Genomic DNA, 16139 nt, shown 5'->3' on the forward strand with positions numbered 1-16139 from the left:
CTCAGACCAAAACCCCAGTGCCACTCTTGGTGCCTCTCTTTCCTCCTTACCTCCCAACTAATGCGTTAGTCAGACTAGTCAGTTCTTTCTTCAGAATATATCTGAAGCCTGGCCTCTTCTCACCGCTTCCATCACTGCCATCCAAGCCACCATCATCTCAGGCCTGGACTATTGGTCCCCTGGCTTCCACTCTAGCCTCTCATACAGACAAGCCTGCACAGTAGCCAAAATGATCTTTAAAAAACAAAAAGTAAGTGTGATTCTCCTACTCAAAGCCCTCCAATAGTCTCTCATTACTTTCAGAATAATCTTACTGTGGCTACAGTGTACCCCATGTCCTGATCTGATCCAGCCCCTACCCATCTTGATGACTCTGCTACCCCTCACTGCACTGTGAGTCCTCTAAGCCCCCTACCATATTCAAATATCTGCTCAAATGTACCCTCCACAGCCTTGCCTGCCCATCCTGTTTAGAAGAGCCCTCCCCCACCCTCATTAATCTCTACTTCCTTCCCCTGCTCTTTCTTCATAGCACTTAACCACATCCTGAAATAATACTTGTTTGATGTCTCTGTACTACTAAAATGTAAGTTCCATGAGAGTTGAAATTCACATCTTATTCCCTGCTGCCTAAAACTCTACATTAAGTATATGTTGAAGGAATGAACGGGGTTGTATGTAGCACTAAAGAGCTTGGCTTCTGATCTTTAGGTGATAGAGAAGGGTTTTTAGCAGGAGAGAAACATGGGCAAATGTACATTTTAGATAGATCACTCTGGCAGCAACGTGAAGAATGAAGTGGTGTCATGACAGGGAAAGCAGAAGGAGGGAAATGAGATTATCAGAATGAACCAGGTAGAAAACAGTGAAGGCAGGGCAGTCCACTGTCCACGCTGCTGCCGAAACTCACTCTCAAGTGCACATGTGCGCACGCACATACGTTCACACGTGCCTACACACAGATCAGGTCATGGTACTTCCTGTGTTAATTAGGACTTGTTGGCTACAAATAGTACAAAATCAACTTGATGTCATTTAAGCAAAAGGGATGTTTGTTACTGGAAAGCAGGGAGACCACACTCACAGACCCCAGGAACATGGATGCTATAGCATTTATCAGAAAGAGCCAGGAAATAGGGCCTGAGAAGCCGTCATAAACTTTGACAGCACTCAGAATATCTGCTTTGTTCTCTTTCTTTGGTCCAGTTTTCCTGATAATGGGATAGAAGATGGCTACCCTCACAGCTTCTCAGTTTTTACATCTTCAAGAAACCAGCCCAATCTGAACTAAAATCTTCTATTCTGAATTCTGTATATGTGGGAGATGGGCAGGTTGGTCCTCTGGGACTGTCAGCTGTGCCTAGGGAAAGAGAGTCACGTAGTATAAACATACCTGCTGGGGCTTATCCCTGTGTATGATTGTGAGTCAAATGGATACCCTAAGGAAGTCCACTGAACATCCTATTCCCTGGCTGCCTGCCACCCCTCCCTTACAACACAGACATCCTTATTCCTCTTTTCACATTCTGAAGCTGTCCCCAGTAATGCCTTCTGGCTATCCCAAATATACATCCTGCCAAACTTCTCCGAAAGTTATGTCCAGTCACACCATCCAGAGACAATGTGATAAAGCCATTCATCTTTCAAGTCCATTACCAAGCCTCTAGGTAATATCTACTCCCCTTCTGTTTTGGTCAGTTCAGGTATGCAGTCACTGGACTCAGTAATAACGTCTACACATCTGATATACAGTGGCAGAACTAAAATAGTAAACTGCAATGAAAACTATTGATCAAAGGAGAAAAGAGGAAGGAATTTCCAAGCCAGCACCATAAATTGGTTGCCAGTCCAGAACATAGGCCATACCCTATTGGAAGGAGATTGTAAATGGAAGTATAGGGTTAGTGAATCTCATTCTATCAGTTTCACTCATTTCTTTAGTGGTGGAACATGTTCCTTGGCCATCCTATCCGACTACCCCAGATTCAATCCTCTGGGTGGATTGCCCTTGTCTGGTGAGCTTTAAGACCGTCTCTTGGAAGAGAAGCATTGGGAAGACACCCCTGCAGAGGCTGTGGCCTTAACAATCCCTTCCCAGGTGGAGCTGAGCCTGGAGATTGCTGGCGAGACTGCCACTGTTGGTTTGAGTTAGTCGTAGTTCATGTATTCTTGGCTTATAATTTTTCTTCGGCTTCATTCTATAGAACCTTTCCTGGTTACCAGTTTCATTTTTGAGAATTCTCGTTGAGTCAGTCTCTGTGAGTCCTTAGGCCTGCTAGACCCAGTAGAAGGACCTTGGGGAGACCTACATATCTTCATTGTTCTTGGTCTCAACTACTGATGGAGACCAATGGACTCTTCCCAGCCCCCATGATACACCTGTCCCTCACTGTCTGAATCTATACAGTTCCTGAGTTCAGATAGTGAGGAATATCAAGTTATCCAAATGTATTTGGTCCATGAGTTTCAGATAATGTGTAGCAAACGATCAGATGTGAGGGATGCCTGTCTGTGTAAAAGCCTATAATGTTACTCTCCCAACTACAGAGAGTTCTGTGATCCCCCAGTCTAGAAGAATAAACAAGTTAAAATAGCCAAGCTCTTTTAGGAAATTGTGATGAGGGGGTGTTTTAGCAGGAAAAAACTCTTAGGTGGAGCCTGTGTGTCCACCTTGCGTTTCTGTCCATCAGCACTGGAAACTCCAGATCAGAGGACAGCAATGTTGCCACCACCTCTGTGTTCCCAAGTGCCAAGACCCTGCAGACTTGGGAGTGTAGCTCAGAGTCCCTAGAGCAAGCACAGGGGACCACACTCAGGTATCAGCGGCCTGATAGCTCAGCCCAATGCAGTTCACCGGTCTGCAGGTGCAGCTCTGCACAGGAAAGGGTGACAAGGCAAAAATACCTAGCTCTTACACAAGGAGTGCTGCATAGCCTATCAAACATTATCATATTTTTTTATTAGGGAATTTTAGCACTAGTAATTAAACTGCCTGAAACTTTTTTTAGCCTATGCTTTACAAATTTTAATGTCCAGTTTGAGTGTTCTTTTAAATAAGAGCACGGTATTTAGTCGAAGTAGATTTTGGGTCCAAGGTGAATAAAATTTGGGGATTTTTTTTCCCATTTTCATCCTAGGATGGAGGCTTTGTGTGGTCAAATATTAAAATATATTCTAAAACATTGAAAATTGTAAAGTGTTGTATTGGTGGGGGAAGTGACAGATCAGTGGAACAAATAGAAGTATGTAGAACAAATCTAAATATATGTAATAATTAAATATATGAAAAAAGATTTTAAATTAGTGGCTAGCCATTATGAAAATAAGTTAGATCTCCATCTCATACTTTACAATAAAATAAATTCCACGTTAATATTATAATGTAAGAAATAAAATTCTAGAGGAAAAGAAGAGGTGTCTTCTAAGTTATGTTCCCCCTACCCAAGAGTGAGAAGTGATAAAGGATTGATATAATTTCATCAAACAAAACCTTTAAACATTCTGTATATCAGAGAACATTATAAACAAAGTTAAAAGGCCACATATTTGACTAACAAAGAGTTAGTAACCTGGATACACTACAAGCTCTTATAAATCAGTAAGGAAGTAGTGAATAAACCAATAGAAAAATGGGCTAAGGACATCAGTGCCAGAGAAGAAATGCAAATGCCACCTTATGGTAACTTAAATTCATAATTAGAGATTATGATCCACTTCTCTCTGCACTTTGTGTTCTTTCTTTTGACATGGTCATCTAACCTTCTGTCCCAGCTGTACCTTTATAGTATGTTTTTAAATCAGGTAGACACCCTTTCATTTTTTTTTTGAAAGTGTTCTTTACTGCCCTTGCTCATTTGTTCTTCCAAATAATATTTTTTTTCAAGTTCTTTAAAATAACCTTCTTGGGATTTAAGTTGAAATGGCATTAAATCTAAAACTTATGTTGACTGAAGAAAAACACAACCTAAAAATTGCGAGATGTTTTATTTGGGGAGCTTACTGAAGACTGTGGCCTGGGAGACAGCCTCTCAGCTCTGAGGAACTGATCGGAAGAGGTAAGGAATGAGCCAGGATATATAGGAGTTTTTGCTGAAAACAAACATGTAGTCAGACATCAAACAATTACTGCTAATGACAAAAAACAGACCTCTTAAGTTAATGATTTTAGTGCTTTTCTAAGTATGGGAAGATGCAAGAGTCTGGGCTCGTTGAAATTATTCCTTAGAAATGTGTGGTAACTGTCTAGGGCCAGTATCCTGTTTTTTCTCGATCCTGAATTCCCCTCAGGACACACATTGTTGGGGGGGGCAGGGTTTGCTGCAGTGGCTGATGGCTTGTTGTCGGGCAACATTTTTTTGTCCGCACTTATCTGAGATAGAGTTGACAGCATTATAATGTCCAGCCTTCCTATCCAGGTGCACCGTATTTCTCTCCATGTTGAAATGGAGCTTAAAACAACTCTTTCATCATGTTATCCCCCTGCTCAAAAAATCCTTCCTGGCAGCCTTTCACCATCTGTTTCTCAAATTCTTTTCCAGCTTCCTTTGCATGAACTCTCCTCTTCAGCCTGGCTGGTTTTCTGTCTCCCAGTCAGACCTCTTGGTCTCTTATATATCTCTGCTTCTGTCTGCAACGTCCCTCCCACCCCGACCCCGCTTCCTCTCCATCTCAAGGTTGTACCAGCTCAAGGAAGTGTCCTTGACAGAACTCCGTCCCACAAGGAGCACTTCCTCCTCTGTCCATAGCGTATATTGTATTTCCTATTCAGCAGTTACTTGTGCCACGTATTATGTTATTTTCCAGAATACTATTTGGTCTCCTTGTTTATTTTGTAAGCTTCTTGCAGGCAACAGTTCTGTCTCATGTTTTTTTTATATGCTCTGCTGTGCCCTTCCGTACAGTAGCCACTCTCCACATATGGCTCTTGAGCATTGAAAATGTGGCTCGTCCAGTTGAGAGGTGCTGTAAGCACAAAATACACTGGGCTTCAAAGACTCAGTACAAAAGAATGAATTAATTGTTTCCTTAATTAAATGTTGAGAGGGTAGTATTTTGGATATGTTTAGTTGAATAAAGCATATTAAAATTAACTTCACCCATTTCCTTTGACTGTTTTAAATGAGGCTCCTAGAAATTCATCATCTGCACCTGTGGCTCACATTATGTTTCTGCGGACAGCGCTGGTCTAGAGCTCTCAGCGCGGTGACTCTCGCACAAGAGGAGCTCCCAACTCGGTGGTGGTTTGAGATGAATGAAAAGCAGCAGTTCGCCCATTTCATTTCATCTGAGGAGTTTTGTCTCAGTCTCCCCCCTTTTTCTTGGTTGATGTGGAGCAGGAGGACTACTAATTTGTAGCCCTACTAATAAGCAGGACCCAAATCCAGGAGACAGACGTTAATTAAGGAAGAAACTCATCTGAATGTGAAAGAAATGCTAGCTCCAAAGTGAGGTCTTCTGACATTGTGAGATGCAAGATGTAGTTTAAGAGAGACATCAAGAGACCTTACACTTTTAAGTAACAAAAAGGACTTTTAGGAAGCGCTTAAGTGGTTAACCTCATTTAAATTTAAACCTTTCGCCATTAAATGGTTAAATGAATTTTTGTTTCAAAACTAAAATTTGAAGGTAAAATTGAAAGTGCTTTCTGCCACAGAAAACTAAATGAATAACAGGAGGAGCATTGGAAAAGGCAAAGAAATGTTAAATGGATGCTTGTGGCCAAATTAATAGCAAACTAATAGGTTAGAGAAGATTGCCTCTCACCCATGCACCCAGTGGATATTGGGAACAGCTGGCTTTTTTCCCCCTGTCTCTTCCCTGTTCTTCCTAGCTCTCCTTCTCTTAAACTTCTTTCCTTTCTTTATTCCGCTCTTAAAAAAAAAAACTCCTGCCTTCGTGTATCTTTCTCTCCTAATTTATTATAATGCTAGATTACAGCACATTTAAAGTATATTGCTCATTTACTTCTTTAATTCACCCCAAATTTATTTATTTATTTTCCCAAATTTATTTTTGAATATAGTATGATATAGGGATCTAAATTATTTTTTACAGGTAGTTAATCAGAGCATTATTTCTTGAATACACCATTGTTTTCTTGTTGATTTATAATGTCAGTAATCATTATTGAGAGCTTACTATGGGCAAGGCAATGCTTTGAGAGCTTTGTATTTAAATTCCTGCTTATGTTTCTTAAGTAAAGGTTTTCCTCATGTTTAGACATTTTAAATGAAACATTTTTTTCTTTTCTTTCATTAAGCCATTAAGAAAATACAAAGTTGCTTTTCTACTTGGGTCCCAATTTTTTTTCTCCCTGGGAGTTGAGACTCTCTCATAAAACAAGTTCTCTGCCCTCTACTTTAAGATGGGTGGAGGAGTTGCAGACACCAAGAAATTCCACTTTTCCATTTCTCATCAGGGATGTTACTTTATAGGTGTCTTTCAGGTTGCAGAAAGGTTGCAAAAAAGGATATGCGCACTTTGCCCCAAAGACCTCGAGTGTAGTGTCCTGTACTTTGCACAGTCAGAGAATATAGCTGCTCATGAAAACTGTTTGGTAAGTTACTTGAAAACACATGAGTCCTTTTAGGGAAGGACATACCAAAATAGATAAATGTACTCTGGATACAACAAAGAGTAACACGTTGGCTGCCCATGGCTTGGGCTTTTTTTTTTTTTTTTAATGAAAGCTTCTTTATTTCTTAATTTATTTTTTGGCTGTGTTGGGTCTTTGTTTCTGTGTGAGGGTTTTCTCTAGTTGCGGCGAGCGGGGGCCACTCTTCATCGCGGTGCGTGGGCTCCTCACTATTGCAGCCTCTCTTGTTGTGGAGCACAGGCTCCAGATGCGCAGGCTCAGTAGTTGTGGCTCACGGGCCCAGTTGCTCTGCAGCATGTGGGATCCTCCCAGAGCAGGGCTCGAACCCGTGTCCCCTGCATCGGCAGGCAGACTCTCAACCACTGCGCCACCAGGGCTTTTAAGTGGGGATTTGGGGAGCATATTTTTCCCTTTTTAAAGTTTCAGATCTTAACACCTTATGATTACTTTCAGTTTTATTTATAACTGATCAAACACACAAAGAATTATGATGAAGTTCCTTTAAAGATATTTTAATTATTTCAAATATAACAGATACCCATAGACACTTCACCCAGATTTATAAAATCATGATAGTATATGATATTTGCCTCAGCTTGATTTTTTTTTTTTAAGAAAAAAAAAAAACATAGTTAAGGACTCTCTCTTCTCTCTGTTCCCTTCTCTCCACCCCTCCCCAGAGGTAATTGCCATCACAAATTCGGTGTTTCTTATTATCTTGTGTTTTTAATTTTATGCTCCCACCACGTTTAAGTATTTATAAACAAATATATTGTTTTACATGTTCTTGGACTTTATAGAATTTCTATCAGATTCTGTAGATTATTGATATATATCCATGTTGATAACTGTAGTTCTAATCTTTAATTTTAAATGTTATATTATTCCATTTTATGACTATAATCACCATTAAAGTATTCTGTGAATGAGCATTTATGGTTTTCCAGTTTTTTATGTTACTGACCAGCTGTCATAAATATCCTTGTATAGGTCTCCTAATTCACGGGAGAATTTCTCTGGTCTAGGGCACTTAGAACTGCTGGACACACAGGAAGGGAACATTTTGCACCTCACTGAATGTGCCAGATTGCTCTCCAAAGGGGTCGTACCAAGTTTGACTTCCACTATTTTGGAGTTTGCTTCTCTTCTTCCTTGTCAACACTTGATTCTATGAGATTTATTTTATTTTTTGGTATGGTAAAAGTATGTTTAATTTTGAAAGAAATTGCTGAACTGTCCTCCACTGTGGCTGTACCATTTTATATTCCCACCTGCAATGAATGAGAGTTCATGTTGTTCGTATTTTTTTAAATTTTATTTTATTTATTTATTTTTATACAGCAGGTTCTTATTAGTTATCTATTTTATACATGTTAGTGTATATATGATGTTGTTCATATTTTAATTTGTAATTCCCTGATGACATATGACATGTGGTGTTGAGCATCTTTTCATATACTTATTTGCCATTTGTATATCTTCTTTGGTGTTGTCTGTCCAGATCTTTTGTCCAATTTTTAATTGGGTTGTTATTGTTTAATTGGGTTTATTGGGTTGTCTTACAATTAACTTTTAGGAGCTCTCTATATCTTGGATACAAGTCCTTTATCAGATATATTTTGCCAATATTTTCTCCTAATCTGTGGCTTTTCGTTTCATTCTCTTTACAGTGCCTCCCTGGATCTGTGGTTTGGTGTCTGTCATGATATGAGATTTTCATGTTTTCCTCTCTGATGAGTGTGAGATGGTCTCTGGTTGTTATTTGCATTTGCAGTTCCTAGATTACTTAGTGAGCTTGCACCTCGTTTGCTGTGCTCCTGTGTGGTTCTTTTTTCAATTCTGTGACTTGTGTTCATAGACTACACTTTATCTTTGAGATCTTAGTTTTGCTTATATGTATTTATTCACATATAAATAAATTCTAATGCTTTATTATATGTTTGCTTTTAATTTTATTTATGGTGCTTTCTGTCATACAGAAGCTTGTGATGTAATTAACATTCATCATTATTTTCCTTTATAATTTGTAGGATTTTTCCCCTAAGAAATTCTTTTCCGAACTAAGGTTCTGTCTTTATTCCAAAAAGTTTAAAAATTTTGCTTTTCTCATTTAGCTTCTTGATCCAACTGGAATTTATTTGGATTATAGTGTAAAGTACGGACCTACTTTTAGGTTTTTTTTTAATGCGATTAACCACCTTCCCCAGCACTATGATTGAAAAATCTATCCTTTCCTCACTGATTTGTAGTGATAATAATGATAACTGTTGTTATTATTTGGTGTTCACTGTGTAAGGTAATGTTCTGGGAGCTTAACCTAGGAGCTCTGGGAGATTAACAGGATTAACTGTTAATCCTCACAACTACCCTAAGAGGTAGGTATTATAATTATGCCCAAACTAAAGGTGGAACAACTGAGGCACAGAGAAATTAAATCACTTGCCCAAGGTCACAGGGCTGTAAGTGACTGAGCCGGGACTCTCACCCAGCTATCTAGTTTCAAACCCTCATGCTAATCCGTTGCTCTAACAGTATTGTCATATGTGCACAGATCTCTTTCTGGCTCTCCATTCTCTTCCATTGGTCACTTGTGTATTCCTGAGCTGGTACAACACTCTTTTTTTTTTCTTTTAAACAAAACTCGCATTTTATTTAGGTTGAAATAAACTATACGAAATTGATTTTCTTCACCAAAAATAACAAGGAATATTTTCTGTATTATTCCTAGATAAACCACAAAACACTTATTTTTGTAGGTTTTCTAGGTTTTGCTTGTAAATCAAGATGAGGCAGTAGATACAGTCATGGAAAAAGAAGAAAGCAGACAAATCAGTTGTCAGTATCCATGGCCTCTGATCCTGTCTTGACCATGAAACAGAAGTGTTCAATGTATACCTGCCAAAAAGCTTATGAAGATGTAGGCTCAGTAAAGGAATGTAAACAGCAACAACCAGATGTGGAACAACAATGGCAGGCTCTTCCATTCAAACTTTAACTATAACTTGTTCCTTTAACTTCATTTGATAAAGACAGAATCTACACTGAAATCCTTGTTTGGTGAGCTCACACGTTTCTCTTACAATCTGATAATTTTCTTAACTGTCCCTTACAGATTTTTAACAGCATACTTAAAACTCCTACTATTCAAAAGTCAGTCGTGAGCTTCATTGTAATGTTTTATGAAACGTATTCCTTCCTCCGATACCTCCTCAAAATTTATTTCTTCAAATTGCTGATAACTCAATACCTGACAGTTGGATCCACAGTGATGTTATGTCTAAAATGACTTAACTAATACAATTCCAAAGTGCCATTAGCAGAGATCACACAGAGTGTAACATGGTACTCTCAATGCTATCTTTTGGAAGAATAGTTAGGTCTCCAAAGCATGAGAGTTCAAACAGGCCATCTAAACAGGCAGATTATCAGTGACTAATGAGCTGGTACAACACCCTTAATTACTATGATTTTATGATAAACCCTGGCTTTTTTTTTTTTTTTTTTTTTTTGCGGTACGCGGGCCTCTCACTGTTGTGGCCTCTCCCACTGCGGAGCACAGGCTCTGGACGCGCAGGCTTAGCGGCCATGGCTCACGGGCCCAGCTGCTCCGCGGCATGTGGGATCCTCCCGGACTGGGGCACGAACCCGTGTCCCATGCATCGGCAGGCAGACTCTCAACCACTGCGCCACCAGGGAAGCCCAGGTCTTCTTTTATGAATTTCAAAAATGTCCAACAATTTTTTTTCTATAGAGGTCTAGAACTTTGGGTTAGGCCTATTCCTGGGTTTGTTTTTTTGTTTGTTTTGTTAATGCATTTTTTTAAATCTTTTTAAAAAAATTTACTTATTTTTGGCTGCGTTGGGTCTTCGTTGCTGCACGTGGACTTTCTCTAGTTGCGGCTCTAGGCGCACGGGCTTCAGTAGTTGTGGCACATGGGCTCAGCAGTTGTGGCTCTTGGGCTCCAGAGCGCAGGCTCAGTAGCTGTGGCGCATAGGCTTAGTTGCTCTGTGGCATGTAGGATCCTCCCGGACCAGGGCTCGAACCCGTGTCCCCTGCATTGGCAGGCGGACTCCCAACCACTGCGCCACCAGGGAAGTCCCTGTTAATACATTTTTAAAGTGAGCTATTATTGGTATACACAAAAACTGTCAATTTTTATTTATTTTTTATCTCATCCAACGATCTTGCCAAACTCTCAAATCTAAAAGTCAGATTCACCTGGATATTTTATTTGGATGATCCTCATCTTTAAATAAAGATGACTTTTTTTCCTTTAAATTTTTGGGCCTCTTAATTTCTTTTTCTTATTTTACTGCATTTTTCTAGAACATTGTGTTATAGTGATGATTAAAAGCATTTTAGTGAGCCTTGTCTTGTTTTTTATATTACTGAGATGCTTCTAGGTTTTATCATTAAATTTGTGCATACTTTTTAATACTTTTACTTTATTAAAATTAGGAAGTTTCCTCTTATTTCTAGCTTGCTACAAGTTAAAGTATTGAATATTATGAAATGCTTTTTTCTGCATCTATTGTAATGCTCTTCTGGCTTCTTTCACTCTCTTTCTCTGGCCATGCACAATGCTAAATGCTTTATTTTTTTTTAATTTATTAATTTATTTATTTTGGGCTGTGGTGGGTCTTCGTTGCTGCGTTCGGGCTTTCTGTAGTTGCAGCGAGCGGGGGCTACTCTTCGTTGCGGTGTGCAGGCTTCTCATTGCTGTGGCTTCTCTTGTTGCAGAGCACAGGCTCTAGACGTGCGGGCTTCAGTAGTTGTGGCTCTCGGGCTTAGTTGCTCGCGGCATGTGGGATCTTCCCGGACCAGGGCTTGAACATGTGTCCCCTGCATTGACAGGCGGATTCTTAACCACTGCGCCACCAGGGAAGTCCGATGCTTTATTTTTTATATACACAACTTTTTTTAATCTCAAACTTACAGAAAAGTTGCACATACAGTACAAAGTACCTTTTTTGTTGGAACTGATGAAAGAAATATTCACATATTTAGATATAGGGAAGTCATTCTGGCTTATACATGAGTTAACTTGAATTTTATGCTAACTAAAATAGCCTGTTTGTGGCCTATCACATATACACTGTACATTTGCTTTAATTATTAGAGAAAAGGACACATTGACCAGAAGTAAAGAATGTCCATGTTAAAAATAAAGATTATATGCCCCTCCTCCTGGGATGCCAATGCTGGTACTCCTTTGATGATAAAACTCCCTTCCCAGGTTCCAAGGCCATACTGAGTCACTGTGTACATGCTAGTCTGTTCTTTTTTTTTTTTTTTTTTTAACGTTGAAGAAATGTAACCCTGACTCGTTTATTCCTCTTTGTTCTGACAAGATATAAAACTGTGCTGGAAACAATGCTTCTCCAGAGCAGTTTCTCAGAGTAATCTGGGAAGTGGGCTTCCAGGGTAGTCCTCAGTTTGGCTCAAATAAAACTCTTTTCTATTCTTATTATAGACTGTTTAGTGATTATTTTCGTTTACAGAACCATTTGAAATTAATTTGAGACATGATGCGTTATCTTTCCTGAATACTTCAGTATGTATTTTATACAAAGGACATTCACATAATCACAATGTAACCATCAAAATCAGGAGTTTAATATATTACTACGATCTAATCCTCAAACCACCCAGGTTTCAGGTTCAAGTGTCCTAATAACTTTATAACAAAAGATTCCGATTCACAGGTTACATTTGGTTTTCATGTCTCAAATTTTCTTCTTTTAATCTGTTAGTGATAAATTATGTGCTTGTTTATTTTCTGCTGTTAAACCATTCGGAGATTAACACTATTTGATTGTGATGTTTTATTCTAATATACTGTTAATGTTAATTTGCTATTTTTAGTTAACGTTGTCAGTATAATTTACATTTAAAAATCACCCATTTTGGGCTTCCCTGGTGGTGCAGTGGTTGAGAGTCCGCCTGCCGATGGATGCAGGGGACACGGGTTCGTGCCCCGGTCCGCGAAGATCCCACATGCCGTGGAGCGGCTGGGCCCGTGAGCCATGGCCGCTGAGCCTGCGCGTCCGGAGCCTGTGCTCCAAAACGGGAGAGGCCACAGCAATGAGAGGCCCGCGTACCGCAAAAAAAAAAAAAAAAAAAAAAAAAAAGCACCCACTTTACGTGTACAGTTCAGAGAGTATTAAGTCATGTATTTACCAACGTAACCACCACCACCATCAGGATGTAGAACATTTCCATTACCCCAGAAGGTTCCCTCATGCCTCCTTGCAGCCACTTCCTCCCCACCCCAGCTTCTATAGCTTGAGCCTGTCTTTCTCATCTCACATGAAAGGAATCCTACAGTATGTATTCTGTGTGTCTGGCTTCTTTTGCTCATTACAGTATTTGGAGATTCATCCATGTTGTTTCTTGTATGTGTATTTTGTTCCTTTTTATTTCTGCACAGTATTTCATTGTATGGCTCTATCACAATTTGTTTATCCACTTGCCTGTTGATAGACATTAATTCCAGTTTGAAGATACTAGGATAAATCTGTGAAGATCTGAATATGTGTCTTCATGTGGACATACACTTTTTTTGTGTTATAGTCACTAATTTTTTTAGATTCCACATATAAGGGATAACATGCAGTATCTGTCTTTCTCTGTCTGACTTATTTCGCCAAGCATAATACCCTCCACATCCATCCATGTTGTTGCAAATGGCAAACTTTCATTCTTTTTTATGGCTGAATAGTATTCCATTGTATGTATGTGTATGTGTGTATATGTATACATATATATACACACACACACACACACACACACACACACACACACACTACATCTTCTTTATCCATTCATCTGTTGATGAACACTTAGGTTGCTTCCATACCTTGGCTACTGTAAATAATGCTACTATGAACACTGAGGCGCATATATCTTTTTGAATTCGTGTTTTCATTTTCTTTGTATGTATACCCAGCAGTGGAATCGCTGGATCACACGGTAGCTCTATTTTTAGTTTTTTGAGGAACTCCATACTGTTCTCCACAGTGGCTGCACCAATTTACGTTCCCAGCATCAGTGCAGGAGGGTTCCCTTCTCTCCACACTCTCAACAACATTTGTTTGTGTCTTTTTTGACGATGGCCATTCTGACAGGTATGAGGTGATATCTCTTTATGGTTTTCATTTTCATTTCTTTGATGATTAGTGATGTTGGGCATATTTTCATGTGCCTGTTGGCCATCTTATGTCTTCTTTGGAAAAATGTCCATTCAGGTCTTCTGCCCATTTTTTAATCAGGTTGTTTTTTGATGTTGAGTTGTATGAGCTGTTTGTATATTTTGGATATTAACCCCTTACCGGTCATATCGTTTACAAATATTTTCTCCCATTCAGTAGGTTGTCTTTTTGTTTTTTCAATGGTTTGTTGATGCAGAAGCTTTTAAGTTTAATTAGGTCCCAGTTGTTTATTTTTGCTTATGTTTTCCTTGCCTTTGGAGATAAATCCAAAAAAAAAAATTGCTACGATTTATGTCAGTGTTCTGCCTATGTTTTCTTCTAGGAGTTTTATGGTGTCCTGTCTTACACTTAGGTCTTCAATCCATTTTGAGTTTATTTTGGTATATGATGTGAGAAGATGTTCTATTTTCATTTTTTAACATGTAGCTCTCCAGTTTTCCCAGCACTACTTATTGAAGAGACTGTCTTTTCTCCATTGTATACTGTCACCTTCTTTAAATGTGGACAATAATGCTTTTACTTCTTGAGTGAATACCTATAAGAGGAATGCTGGGTCAAAAAGTAAATGTATGTTTAACTTTAAAGGTAATTGCATCATTTTACACTTCTACAACAATGTGTAAGAGTTTCATTTGCTCCACACCCTCATTGACACTTGGTATTTTCAGTCTTTTTAATTCTAACCAGTCTAGTGAGTGTGTATTGGTATCTCATTGTGGCTTTGATTTGTCTGAGGGTTAATGATTTTGAGCATCTTTTCACGTGCTTATCCACCATTTGTAACTCTCCTTCTCTGAAGAGTCCAGGTTTTTTGCCCATTTTAAACTGAATTATTTGTCTTACTGAGTGGCAAGAGTTTTCCCTATATTCTCGATATAATTTTTTTGTCAGATATATGAATTGTGAATATTTTCTCCCAATTTCTGGCTTGCCTTTTTGTTTTCTTAGCAATGTCTTTCAAAGAGCAAAAAGTTTTAATTTTGGTGAATTCCAACTTAATAACTTTTTCTTTATAGTTTCTGCTTTTTATAAGAAATCTTTGCCTGTGCCAGTGTCAAAAATTTATCTTATGTTTTTCACGCCCTTTATTATTTAAGTGTATGTGTAATGTTGATCTTTCATTCAGAGGTAGTTTGGATTCTTTTGGTTTCAAGAAACTTTTAGAAGCACGAGCCAACCTAAATATAAAAGGGGCTTTGCAATAAGTTGCAGGGGCAGTTTTTGGCTCCTGAAGACAGGCACACAGGTGGGTATAAGAAACAGGAGCTGGGAAGCCATCAGGAACCCAGGATTTCCTCTCTAGCCCTCATTTTTGTTTTCCTCTCTTTGTTGACTGACTTGCTCTGACCATGTGGCTCAGAGCCTGTTTTAGTCCCCTAGGATAGGGACTTTGACTGGCCCAGCTTGGGGCCAGGGCCCCGACCAGGTCCAGTTAGCCACTGGGGGTCAGGGTTATGCAGTATAAAACATGTCTGGGGATCAGGACAACTCCCAAAGAAAAGCAGGGTGACTTGAGATCTGCTCACACACGCCAAAAGGTGGTCACTGTTCTACGCGCAAGCCATCTTCCACTCCTGGTGAGTACTTTTTGGTACCATTTTCTGACTTGCAGCTTTCAACATTACTTTGCGCATACTCTGGGTTTTTTCTTTTCCCAATCTGCAGCTGTATTCCTCGGCGCTTGTGGAATGTGAGGATCATGATCCGTTCAATCATGATAGAAATTTTGATGTGGAATCGGTAAAGAAAGAAGTCAAGAGAGGAAGGAAGTTGGTAAGTATAAATGATTCTATTACTCAGATGAACAGACCCTTGGTAATGCTTTCAAAAGAAAGTCTATTTGATTGATAAACCAGGGGATAGAGATGCAACGTGGAGAGCTGAAAGAAGTAGGACCTATATTGGAAACTTAGATTCAGTTGAATATTTTAATATTTTAAAATAAACTACAATATGCTTCATCGGCAAAGTAGATATGAGTTAGAATGCTTTGGCTATAAGTGGAAGGAACAAACTGGCTTTAAAAAAAAAAAAAAGTGATGCTTATTTTCTTAACTTAGAGGAAAAATTGACTTCGCGGTTGGTTGATTCAGTGGCTCAATGATGGATCATGCCCATCATCCTTTCTGCCCTCCTGTCCACAACATCAGCTGGTCCCTTTGTGATCATAGGGTGGCCACAGGCAACGGCTGAAGCATCAGGCTTTCTTGCTCTTATCACAAGAGAAAGTTCATCCCCAAGCATGGATTAAGAGCCCTTCTGAAAGTTTAATTAGGCCACACCCCTCTTTCTGCACCGATTGCTAGAGGCGACCATAACTAATCAGGATCTAC

At 39.2% G+C, this 16139-nt stretch overlaps 1 protein-coding gene across 2 annotated transcripts in view; it reads left to right on the top strand.

Moving 5' to 3' along the window:
- SETDB2 (SET domain bifurcated histone lysine methyltransferase 2) overlaps positions 1–16139 on the top strand; it is an 81127-nt gene that overhangs the window by 49851 nt on the left and 15137 nt on the right. For both annotated transcript variants that reach the window (XM_067713938.1, XM_067713937.1), the window contains 2 exons: positions 6435–6556; positions 15472–15579. In XM_067713938.1, the coding sequence (XP_067570039.1) occupies positions 6435–6556; positions 15472–15579 (230 nt within the window). The remainder of the gene's footprint in view (positions 1–6434; positions 6557–15471; positions 15580–16139) is intronic.

Source organism: Pseudorca crassidens, chromosome 18 (assembly GCF_039906515.1).
Source record: "Pseudorca crassidens isolate mPseCra1 chromosome 18, mPseCra1.hap1, whole genome shotgun sequence".
Classification (NCBI taxonomy): Eukaryota; Metazoa; Chordata; class Mammalia; order Artiodactyla; family Delphinidae; genus Pseudorca; species Pseudorca crassidens.